The following is a 12,896-nucleotide window of genomic DNA, read 5'->3' as shown; positions in this document are numbered from 1 at the left end:
AAGCAACCTTCGATCACTCTCTACGATAACGTCGATGTCAGAAGCAGCATCCTCACAGTAGACGGCGATCATCAAGCTTGCGCGGGGTGGCAGGGTGATGTGATCGTCGGCGATCCTGACAGCAGCACGGTTATCGGGGTTCAGCTGCGGCGTCGTGGAGTGATTGGAGGAAAATGTTATCGACTTGGTCTGCAGATCAATTATTGCGCCGTTGTCCGTCAAAAAGTCCATTCCGAAAATCACGTCGCGGGAGCAGTTAGGCAGAACGACGAACGCCGCAGGGTACGTTGTGCCGTCTATGGTGACGCGCGATGTGCACGTTCCACTTGGCGTCACGAGGTGGCCTCCTGCTGTGCGTATGTGCGGACCGTCCCATCTGGTCATAACTTTCTTCAGTTTAGACGCAAATGGTCCGCTCATTACCGAATAGTCAGCTCCCGTGTCTACGAGGGCGACTACGTCAAAGCCGTCGATGGACACCTTGACGTCAGATGCAGTCGTCCTCGAGTTCCGAGTTCGTCGGGGCGTCGTATCTCTGCTTGTACGTGTTGATGGTCGGGTACTGTGCATCGTCGTTGTCGTCGTCTTCTCAACGAACGTCTCGGTCAGGTCGGGTACGCGTCGCGCCGTGTAGCTGTCGTCGTGTTCGGGAGTCTCGTCAGGATTAGGTCGGGTGGTCGGGATGAGGGCATGTCGTGAATCACTGTCTTCAGCGCGTCCTTGCGTCGTTGGAGGGTTTCTAGTTTTTCGCAGTAGAGCAATTTCAACTCCAGAAGTTGCCGTCTTTAGTTTCCCCCGCGTGGGCTGGGGGACCTTCCACGGGCGAAGTCAGCGTTGCTACGGCGGTTCGGCGATTGGTAGGGGTAGGGCGACGGCGAACGGTTGAAACGCGCTTGTCCACGGCTGGTTTCAGATAGATACTCGTCGATCTCACGTGGTCGTTGGCCAGGGAGAGGTGCGTCGACGGAGAAACCATGCAGTCCGGGTCTCTTGTATGGGCAGCGACGGTAAATGTGGTCAGCCTCTCCGCAGTGGTAGCACAGAGGACGGTTATCGGGAGTTCGCCATACGTCCGTCTTCCTCGGCGTCTGGTTTCGGGCTACCGGGGGTCGGGCGGGTGACAGTGGGCGGCGGTACGGCGGGGCCTCTTGACGGCGTGTTGAAGCAGGGCGGGGTCGACGAACAGCCGCGGAGTATGTCATAGCTTGTGGCTCTCGGGGTACCTCGGATGGCGTAGAAGTTCCCAACGCTTGTTGCACTTCTTCTCTAATCACGTCGGTGCGGGAAGCGACTTGGGGCTGCGGCGGCGTTGGGAGAAGTTTCCGCAGCTCCTCTCTCACAATTGCGCGGATAGTCTCTCGTAGGCTGTCGGCCGTGATCCGCGGGCTGCCAAAGTCATTCGCATTGGCCGCGCCAACAAAGTTGCGGTCATACTGCTTAGCACGCATTTCGAGGGCTTTCTCAATGGTGCTGGCTTCGGTCACGAATTCGGCGACGGTTTTGGGCGGGTTTCGGACTAGTCCAGCAAACAGTTCCTCCTTCACTCCGCGCATTAGGAAGCGCAACTTCTTTTCTCCCGTCATTTCGGGGTCCGCGCGGCGAAATAGCTGCTTCATCTCCTCAACGAAGATCACGACACCTTCGTTGGGGTGTTGCGTGCCCGTTTCCTACAAAAGGGCGGCTCTTTCTTTCCGCACGACGGTAGTGAAGGACTTAATAAACTCGCTTTTGAACTGATCCCAGTTTGTCAAGGAGCTCTCGTGGTTCTCGAACCAAGTGCGAGCCGAATCTTCCAAGTAAAAGAAAACGTGCCGGAACGTTTCTGCGTCGTCCCACCTGTTGAATTTCCGGACGCGCTCCAGTTTCTTCAACCATTCTTCTGGGTCTTCTGCGGGGGCTCCTCGGAACGATGGCGGTTCCCGGGGCTGCTGCAGGACGATTGGCGACGTTGTTTCTTGCATCATGGTGTTGGTTGCAGCGTTCCTTTTCTTGGGCCCTTCTGGCATCAAACCGAACTAGGGCGGTTAATTTTGCAGGCGGGGGCTGGCTCTTGTTGGACTGGCTTGGCGGCTTTTCGAGGTTGTAGTGGGCATGAAGGGTGCGTACCCCGCACCTCCACCAGATGTCACGAAGCCAAGGACGACGCAGTTGTTTAGAAAAGAAACAAATTTATTGGAGCGAACTTGTGCTCCCCTAACAACTCAAAAGAATACAGAGGCGGCGAAGCAGCTGTCAACAAAGTGACTTGCACAGGCGAGTGTGGTCGAATCAAATGCCCCGGCGTCCGCACTGCAGGCTTTTTATCTTTTGGCGCGCGTGGTTCTCGAAACGTCGATTCGCATCGAGAACATAGTAGATCCAAGAAGATTATTCTGGGCTGTTCACGTTAGATCGGAATGCTCTCCCTATCACTACAGATAACTCATGCGGCACAGAAAGAAAGAATGGAACACGCGCTTCCCTTGGCGCAGAGATAACACAGACCGGCGCAGCCGGGCGGTAAAAGCAAAACACAAATAAACAAACACAATGTATGGTTGGCGGCAATATCAATATTGTCGAGAGTTTCCACGGTGACTAACCAGTGGCCGTGTCGTTTGGGGAGGAATTTTTTTTAAATATTTTTTATGACGTCAAAGAAAATATATCATTCCAGCAATCCTTGAACAACTAATTTGTTGTCCCAGATCTCTGCACATTGCCGATGTTGAGCCACAGTAGTTGTTTTCGTTGTTCTTTCTTTGTTACCAGTACGCACTGGGGGTTATACAGGAAGCACGAGCTTTGAGCGTCAGTGTTTGCACTGCGCAAATTCTCCAAAATTATAAATTTTAAACAATAAAGTTGTAAAATATTGCCTGCTGTGTGGAACCTGGACGCGATGGCGCATGACTAACAGTCGCGCCCCCAGCCCCATCGAATTCTAAAACTTTGTAAGATAAATCTTGTGGGAGTATGATTTGCTGACAAAAGTTGCACTAAAATACCAACACGAAGTACAAAAAACAAAAAAACTTGAGATAGCAGTAAATACGTAAATAAGTGTCCCAGTGCTTTTGCCTTGAAAACCATTAGGAAAGCTAAGGGTAACCAAAAACGTTTGTCATACGCCTTCCGTTTTTTTATACCGTTTTCCGACATTCGGAAACGTGCTACACTTAAACTCTAAAACTTCCTCGCACAAGATTTAAACACAATATTTTAAACAAAGAGGCCATTTTTATTTAAACTATAGGTCAAGGAACGGAGTGTGATCAAGATAATTCATACATATCCCAAGAAATCATTCGTAGTGCAGTTTGAGACAAACTTGCAACCGCATCCTTCCCCCCACTCTCCCACTCCCCTGCCGGCAGGCATTAAGATCCCAATTCTGCGAAGACACCAGTACTAATTCGTATTTTGTGGTCGTAATATTATGATTATATGTAGATGGTTTCTGATGGACCGAAGAAGCGAGTGGGACCGGCTGGACTCTGCAGTGGAGAGCAGTGCATTCCGCACTATGAAATAGGTGAGCTATCTTTCTCTCCTAATCAGTGCAGTAACGTGTACTATCCTACCCGCTATTTTTTTTTTTAAATTGCACCGTATGAAGAACTGAATATTCGTAATTATTCTCTTCCTAAATAAAAGGCGCATTTTCCCCCGCATGGCGATGCCTGCAAGTTTGAGCCATGTTTGGGGGAGATTAGGATTTTGGGTAGGAGCAGAGATGCGACCTACCGCACGGGAACTTCTGGAAGCATTTACATGAAGCAAATACGCGTTTATTTCACTAGAAGAAGTCTTTCTTTGTGCACTTCGGTTGATTGACACATTTGCGTAGTCGTGATGCCCTCCTATGGCGCATGCTGCGCATGCTCTGCTTGTTTCTATATTTACCGGCTACGGCGGTGATTAAAGTTAAGTTGAAAGTTGTGTCCTTTGTCTGTGTCCTTTCTTGCGCCCTGTCTTCGGTTTTTGCGAAAATACATTTAAGAATCATGAATCGACTGGCCCCCCACAAAATTCTTTTAAAGAACTGAATATGTTAGTTCTGCGAGAGCTGCAGTCGGAAGGTAAGTGTAAAAGTCACTGAATAGTGTTGAATCTTACTCTGCTTGGTACACGGGCGTATAAGAGCGAACTATGTGAACTCCCTTGTGTATATTCATATGCCTCTATCATCCAAAATCCTTTTCTTGTCAAGCACACAGTATACGAAGTAACAATCCTAATAAAACGAATACACCTATTATCCCGCTCTTTTTTACGCAAAGCAATGACCATTTAATAAACCCGCCCACTTGTTTGCTATTCTCTTTTTAGAACGCTGACAGAATAAAACTTCAAGCCCCTGAGGGAACACTTCTCTATCAATATAAAACAAGTATGACCGGCTGAGATGAAATGAACTTGAATTGGCACGTCGCACACCACAGTGCAGCACAGCAATAGTATGTTTCCCGGAGATTTTCCCGGCTAATATCAATAAGAAAACTGGGGTTCAGGGTAACATGATTTTTTACAGTTTAAATATTAGTTAGTCTTATCAACTACTAAGCAAAAACGAAGCACGGAAAATGTTAAGTATAGACAACAAGGCGTGCAAACAGCCCCACACTTTCATTTTTCAACAGCAAAGCAACAGGTCAACCACTCAAAAAGGGCTAAAAAATGCCAAGGCAATATTGATGTTCTATTCTGTACATTTCGACCTGGTGTGTGTAGTAACCATATCTAAATCAGATATTTTGAGTCTCAGTTTTGACAGTGCAGAATAAACAGTTGCTCGGTCGTCCAACCTGGCAAATGTTCGTTTTACAGCTCAAATTGTGACGACGTAGGTGTCCGTACTTTTTTTAAAACAGGCAGCGAGCTGGAGCTGAAAGTAAATACATTCGTAGCAGACTTCACGGCAGATGCATGAACAAAAATAGGTACCTCTCTTTCTACCTAGCACATTTCTTTGCCTGAAAATGTCGATCGCTGCGCTCATAATTCAAGAGGTTGAAATGAAGAGCATACAGCGGTAATCAGATATTAGCTATTTTTACAAACTAATAGCTGAGGTTTGTTACCTGAATTTGCTAATAAAAAAATCAGGCACCCCAAGCACAACGGCCGGTGGAAGGTTACTTATACTTTCTGCAATGACTGAGAACTACGGGGCTTTGAACAACTGTAAATACTGCTCCAGAATCCAAAGTACTGGCTCGTGAAAAATTTCCAAGTATCACCAAAATGCGCTTTGCCATAAATAAGCTTGCCCTATGCAGTGGTTGTTGAAACTACAGGGAAACAAATATTCAAAGCAGTAGGTAAAACTGCTCGCTATTGCCTGTGTATTACAGCGAATTTTTCATTCCGCTTTTTAAGCATTGTCTGTCTTTGGGCTTTGGAATGTTTGCTTCAACATCTCTTAGAAAATCCTAGCCGTAGTCGGCACACACACCTTCAATCAAATGCTATATGTCACACGCATATTTCAATACGCGTATTTTCTGATATCAATTAAAACATGACTATCCGATAAAAAAGCGGTGCTCAAAAACATCAAGACAGCGTAACAGCGCTAAGGACGGGGTGGCACAAGATGATACCCACAAAACGCTTTGCACTTATAGCCTTTTGTAACACGAAAGTGTTTTATTCCCGGGTACACGAAGATCTACACGAAGAAGTACACGAAGCCTGGAAAAGTGCCATTGACGCTGCGGCGCCTGGATTCGAAGAGATGCTCTCTCAAGCACTCCCGCCGGAACGGCAAGTAGGTGGCACTCTACCGAATGCGCTATGAGCGGAGACGGGAGGAGCTCCACGAACGGGCCTTACGTCCTTCGCTCCGACTCATTCGTATCGTTCTGCCGTTTAGGAGAGACGAACCAAAGTAGCGCCTCATGACCCTAATGAGCCCCGACATTTTATATCGCGATGACAGGGCATTTGTGTACGGGGGACACGTGTGAATTGAGGAAAACTCCGCTCTGGCATTATTCCCATGACCGTTGTGTTTCAAGTTGCTGTTTATGAGCATTTCAGTTTTGGTTTTGTGGTCCCAGAATAAACCGTTTTTTTTCTCGCGTGACGGCGTCACTTCCTCTGGAGGGGTAAGGCTCACGGACCCTTCGCAGATGAAGGAAGTTCCTTGACCATTCAACTGCGGTTGTGAAGGCACCTTTAACTTACGTGTTTTACGTACTCCTATGAAATACAGATCAACCACAATTTTTTTGGTGCCGCCGTCAGATCTGTATGTTTACTGCATGGTGCCGCAAACCATACCTCGTCTTTGGTTTACTTTTTTGATTTGTCGGAGTTCTCCACGGATACTTTCACAAAAGGAAGCGTCGTTGGATTGCGGCGTCGTTGACAAGAGTTTCCGGAACTTTTCGCTAACCTCTGCTCGTATGGTCTCACTTCGTGTATCGGAGTAATATCCCCTCACTCGGTAGTCTTCGAAACCTGCGCAATAACTGGGTGGTCGTACGGCCTCATTTGAATATAAACAGTATTTTCCTTTGCGGCCGCCTCACACGCGAATCGGTCCCCCGTATTACGGGTGTTCCGGACAATGCTTGAGTATAGATATTTCGTTACCCCTCATATCCCCAACCTAATATTTTGTATTCCGTCATCTCAGGATTCTCACGCCAAAATAAACTTTTCATTTTTTGAACAAAGTAAGTCACGCCATTTTTGTCGTGTTGTGTGCGCGTTTCAAGAAAATGCACGGGTCGTTTCTTTTGAACTGTGGTGCTGAATGTGTTACAGTACTAGTCTTTTGTTAGTGTCCAGTTAACAAGGGAGCATGCGTGATTTGCAAAGAGTTGTTAGTGCATCTTAAAATAGAAGAAGCCATACAGAGCGTCTTCCAACCTGTCGAATATCCAGACGGGCTCAATGTCCCCGAGAGCTCTGCATCTTCAGCGGTTCATTCCCGGAACAAAGATGGTTGGCGGGGATATTGCACAGCCACGGGGGACACATTCGCAGGGTGGGTCATTTTTCGCTGTATACGCTTTCATCGTGTTGCATAGAAGGTGCCCATAATTGGGATGCAAGCCATGCAGTCTGTGAGTGACACGAAGTGGACTTGCTCGTCGAATTCTCTGTGCCTGGCATTCATGTACGCCACAAATTTACCAGGCGTCACGGAGCCAAGGATGAAGCAAGCTTCATCTAGTAAACCGGGTTTGTGGATGAAGATTTTGCACTCGAGCGTACTTTAAGAAACCCCCACGTCGAGGATACAGTAAAGAGAGACATGCACAGTTGAGCGTCGGCGAGGTGAATTCCGCGACCCTTCCAGTGCAAGCCATTTTCTTTCCGTGTGATTCCTTGTGGAGCCATTTAACTAGATTTGATTGCTTCTAAAGCCATTTAAGATCGGCAGAATACTGGCGATATTAAAAGATTTTTCAAGTTTTGGGACGAAAGCGCGACATACTCTGTCTTTCAAACGAGACAGCATGTTTGGCATAAAAAACAATACGAGATCAGGCGCTTCGCTTCCAAAGCGGCGAGAGATGCTTGCCCGGTGAGACGCAGGCAACAAAATTTTGGATTTGGGCAACTTTGGCTTTTGACTATGCAGTTTCAGCTAGAGAAGATCTTCATATCCACTGTTCCTTTTGATACCGTTTTTCTTTGTTTCTTTTTTATACTTCCGCCAATTTGTTGCCTTTTCCTATATTTGCAAAAACGAAATGGATTAACCAGACTAAGTGTATAACACTGGCTTCTCAAACTCCATTCACATTCCTAAAAGCCTCACTTGTACCTGCCTATCTTAATCACTTCCTTTGCAATAGTAACATGAACCTTCAAGCATGTTTGTGGCACTCATGGCGTAGTCCTCAATATGCCACCTATCCTTCAGGTGGCCTTGTCGTCAAAGATTTCATACACCTCAACGGGCACATTCGTAAAGATTTTGTCAGAGCCTGCACATATTTTTTTTCTTGTTTAGCCTCTTAAGCCTGTTTTGTGCTTTCCATTTTTGGCTGTTCTGTTCTTAAATGTGTAACGTCTTAAGAATGGTTTTTGACAAACATTACGGCCAAGATACCACATTGACTCCTACATGTTTGTCAAGCACTATTCGTGTGATAAATCTTGGGAATTATATATTTAACAGAAATTGAGAGCTTAACTTATACTTTGAGAAAGACCAACCTACCTAAGAATATGTAAAAAATGTAAGAACTGGAACGTTTATGTGTGGAATGAGTAATGTTTTAAACGCTACTTTGTTCAATTGGACACAACTTCCAAGCACCAATGTTGTTGCAGCCATATACTTATAATTCTTTAAACGAAAACCACCATCATAACTTTATTAGAAGAAAGCGTGTAGTTTCTAAAAATGTAATCTACGTGTCGCCAATATTTTTACCAGCACATATCTCTAAGTAACCCACAAATTAAGAACCAACGACAATAGTTATGTTTTCTTAATGTTAAAAACAATTTTTATAACCGCCTTTTTTGATACTATTCTTAAATCAACACACGTGTGCTAATTTTACAGGTTACCCCTAAAAAGTTCCACAAGGTAGCACATCGTTTTTAACTAAGCGTATTGCTTCCCCGTTCTATTATGAGTTTGTAACTGGAGAAAACGCTTTCACACCTTCTGCCTTGACTTTCGTAGGATGTAGCGATATATTAAACCAAGAAATGGGATTGTTGTAGAGATGTATTTTTACAACAAATATTTCTGTCATTTGTAATCATTTGCGTAAATAATTTTAAATATAATTACAGCTTTTATAAAATGCTCTGGAGTCATAAAAATGCAACGTACCTTGCGTTTTAGCGATTGACAAAAGTACGCAACAGTGCAACTTTATGGACAGACGCGATGAATAGTTTCTCATACAATACATCAAGGCTTCGTACAATGCTAGCGAAATATTGTCACGAAGCCAAGGATGACGCAGTTGTCTTGAAGGGGAAACAAGTTTATTGGAGCGAACTTGTGCTCCCCTAACAACTCAACAGAATACAGAGGCGGCGAAGGAGCGGTCAACAAAGAGACTTGCGTCGGCGAGCGTCCCAGAATCGAATGCTGAGGCGTCTGCTGTGCAGGCTTTTTATATTTCGGCTCGAGTGTTTCTGGAACCGTCGATTCACATCAAGACCATTGTAGATCACCGACGATTATTCTGAGCTAGCGACGTTAGGCCGAAACAGTTTCCTTATCTGAATGTGATAGCCCTTACGGCTTTAAAAAAAAAGAATGGAACACGCGCTTTGCTTGACGCAGATAACACAGCCGGGCGTGGCCGGCACAAAACTAAAACAATAAAAAAGCAAGTGCATATATGGTTCGCGGCATTACCCCCCCCCCTTTAACACTGCCTCGACCCGATGCTAAAATAAGACAGTCCGAACAAACAACAACAACAACTAAAAAATTCTTCATCTTGCATAGTAATGTTTCAAGCGAACCACGTGGACGACTTCGGTCCACGGGCGTCGTCGTGATGTTCCGGAATCACCATAGGGGATCACCTGGTACTTACGTTGGCCGACACGTCGTAGCATTTGGTAGGGTCCGAAATATCGTCGCAGAAGCGTCTCACTGAGACCGCGTCGTAGGATGAGAATCCAAACCCAAACACGGTCCCCTGGGTGCTACTCGGCGTCTCGGCGTCGGAGGTTGTAGCGCCCGGCATCCACGAGCTGCTGGCGCGTTGTACGAACTCGAGCCAGCTGACGGGCCTCCTCCGCACACTGAAGGTATTCTTCGACGCCGGTGTTGAGGTCGTCGTCTTCTACGTGCGGAAGCATGGCGTCGAGTATCGTAGTTGGCCGCCTTCCGTAGACAAGCTCGAACGGCGTCAGCTGCGTCGTCTCCTGGATAATCTTGTTGTACGCAAGTATGACATGCGGGAGCACTTCGTCCCAAGTCTTATGTTCAACGACAACGTACATTGACAGCATATCTGCGATTGTCTTGTTCAGACGTTCTGTTAGTCCGTTCGTTTGGGGGTGGTACGCCGTCGTTCTTTTGTGATCCGTGTTGCTGTAGCGTAATATTCCTTGCATTAGCTCCGCAGTAAAGGCCGTTCCGCGGTCCGTGATTAGGACTTCCGGGGCTCTATGTCGCAGCACAACTTGGCTTATGAAGAACTTTGCGACTTCCTGTGCAGTTACCCTCGGAAGTGCGGCTGTCTCTGCCTAGCGCGTCATGTAGTCTGTCGCCACGACAATCCACTTGTTCTGTGATTGTCGGGCCTACAAGGTCCATTCCAAACTGTTGAAAGGGCCTCGACGGGACGGCGATCGGTTGCACAAAACCGGCGGGTCTTCTCGCCGGCGTTTTTCGTCGCTGGCAGTCACGGTAACTCCGAACGTAGTGTGTGACGTCGGATGTAAGGCGGGGCCAGGAGTACTTCGCCTTGATTTTTGCAATAGTGCGAGCTGTGCCGAGATGTCCGGAAGACATGTCGTGGTAGCACGTTTCCGAAATGTCGTCACGGAGCTCTGCTGGGATCACAAGTAGGTAATTCGTTCTTGTTCTAGGGCAGAAATTCTTCTTCACGAGGACGGAGTTTTTGAGGCTGAATGCTTGCAAGTACCGCCTAAACGCCCTAGGCACGGCGACATTTGGTCCTTCGAGGTAGTCGATCATGACGCGCAAGTCGGGGTCGGCACGCTGCTGGGCGGGTAGGTCGCTCTCCGTAACGACTCCGAAAAAGGCCTGTCTTCATCGGCTTCTAGTGGTGGCCGGTCGACGGGGGCGGGGGACAGGCAGTCGGCGTCGGAGTGTCTCTATCCGGATTTGTAGACGATTGTAACGTCGAACTCCTGCAGGCGCGAGCTCCACGCCCAAGGCGGCCAGAGGAGTCCTTCAAATTGGTGAGCCAACACAGCGCATGGTGGTCTGTGACAACCTTGAATGGTCTACCATATACGTATGGGCGAAATTTTTGAAATGGCCTATATAATTGCGAGGCACTCTTTTTCAGAGGCTGAGTAATTTTTCCCCTTCTTCGACAGACCACGGCTGGCAAAGGCGATTACTTTTTCGCTACCTCCTTTGCTTTTGGACGAGAACGGCACCTAAGCCTATATCGCTGGCGTCGGTGTGCATTTCTGTTTTTGCGTTTTCGTCGAAATGAGCGAGCACGGTAGGGCTTTCCAAGCGATTTTTCAGCTCGAAGATTTGCCTTTTCTTGGTCGTTTTCCCAGCTAAAAGGCGTGCTACCTTTCGTCAACCATATGAGTGGTTCTGCAATGCGGGCGAAATTTGCGACGAAGCGCCGGTAGTATGCGCACTGTCCGAGAAATCTTCGCACGCCCTTCTTGTCTTTCGTCCTTGGGAAGTTCGCTATGGCCGAAGTTTTGGCCGGGTCAGGTAGGACTCCCGAGACGTTGACAACGTGGCCCAAGAACTTCAGCTCCTCATACGCGAAACGACACTTTTCAGGCTTCAGCGTTAACCCCGATGTACGAATGGCCTCGAGTACAGACTCCAACCTTACAAGGTGTTCGTCGAAATTCCGGGCGAATACCACAACGTCGTCGAGGTATACAAGGCAAGTGCGCCACTTCAGGCCAGCTAGCAGTGTCCATGACTCTTTGAAACGTTGCTGGCGCCGTGCACAGCCCAAACGGCATCACCTTGAACTCGTATAGGCCGTCTGGGGTTATAAATGCAGTCTTCTCTCGGTCTCTCTCGTCCACTTCAATTTGCCAGTAGCCGGTCTTCAGGTCCATCGATGAGAAGTACTTCGCGTGGCAGAGGTGGTCGAGGGCGTCGTCGATTCGGGGAAGGGGGTACACGTCCTTTTTGGTGATTTTGTTTAGTCGCTAGTAGTCAACGAAGAACCTTATTGTGCCGTCTTTTTTCTTTACGAGTACGACCGGCGCAGCCCAGGGCTTTTCGATGGCTGTATAATGTCGTCGCTCAGCATGTCGTCGACTTGAGTCCAGATGGCTTCCCGTTCGTGGAAAGAGACGCGGTATGGCGACTGTCGGGTAGGTCCGGCTCCATCTTGAGGTATATTACGGTGCTTCGCTATGGGTGTCTGACGTAAGTTTGAACTCGACGAAAAACCCTCGCTGTAGCGACGCAACAAAGCCAATAATTTGTTACGTTTTTCTCGCGGTAGCGCCGGATTCACGTCGAAGGGCTACGGAAGCTTGAAGGTGTCATCGGGTGTGCGTTCAAAGTTGGCGGCCACGATCAGGTCACTTGCTTCTTGCGTTTCTTCGAGGAACGCCGCTGCAGATCCATTTTTTAAATGCTGTTACTCTTCGGAGAAAGTTGTGACCAAAACGGGAGATTGGCGTTGCTCAAAGTACGCGATGCCTCTTGCGACAGAGCCACCGCGATCGAGAAGCAACCTTCGATCGCTCTAACGATAGCGTTGATGTCAGAAGCAGCATCCTTATAGTAGACGGCGGCTATCACGCTTGCGCGGAGTGGCATGGTGATGTGATCGTCGGCGATCCTGACAGCAGCCTGGTGATCGGGGTTCGGCTGCGGCATCGTAGAGTGATCGGAGGAAAAAGTTATCGACTTGGTCTGCAGATCAATTATTGCGCCGTTGTCCGTCAAAAAGTCCATTCCGAGAATTACGTCGCGGGAGCAGTTAGGCGAAATAACAAACTCAGCAGGGTACGTGGTGCCGCCTATGGTGTCGCTTGATGTGCACGTTCCACTTGGCGTTACGAAATGGCCTCCTGATGTGCGTATATTCGGACCGTCCCATGTCGTCGTAACATTCTTCAGCTTCAACGCGAATGAGCCGCTCATTAACGAGTGGTCGGCTCCCGTGTCGATGAGGGCGACTATGTCAAAGCCGTCGATGGACAACTGGACATCGGACTCCACTTTCCTCGAGTTTCTGGTGCGTCGGGGCATTGTATCTCGGCTTGTGCGTGTTGACGGTCGGGCA

At 47.9% G+C, this 12,896-nt stretch overlaps 1 protein-coding gene across 2 annotated transcripts in view; it reads left to right on the top strand.

The window, feature by feature from the left end:
- The window catches only part of LOC144141857 (uncharacterized), a 61,827-nt gene that overhangs the window by 35,445 nt on the left and 13,486 nt on the right, over positions 1-12,896 (top strand). For both annotated transcript variants that reach the window (XM_077673341.1, XM_077673342.1), the window contains exon 7: positions 3,433-3,514. In XM_077673341.1, the coding sequence (XP_077529467.1) occupies positions 3,433-3,514 (82 nt within the window). The remainder of the gene's footprint in view (positions 1-3,432; positions 3,515-12,896) is intronic.

Source organism: Haemaphysalis longicornis, unplaced genomic scaffold, assembly GCF_048455015.1.
Source record: "Haemaphysalis longicornis isolate Haplotype H1 unplaced genomic scaffold, Haemaphysalis longicornis Haplotype H1 scaffold_6, whole genome shotgun sequence".
NCBI lineage: Eukaryota > Metazoa > Arthropoda > Arachnida > Ixodida > Ixodidae > Haemaphysalis > Haemaphysalis longicornis.
The sequence above is the reverse complement of the archived record's forward strand: the minus strand, read 5'-3'. Positions and strand labels throughout refer to the sequence as shown.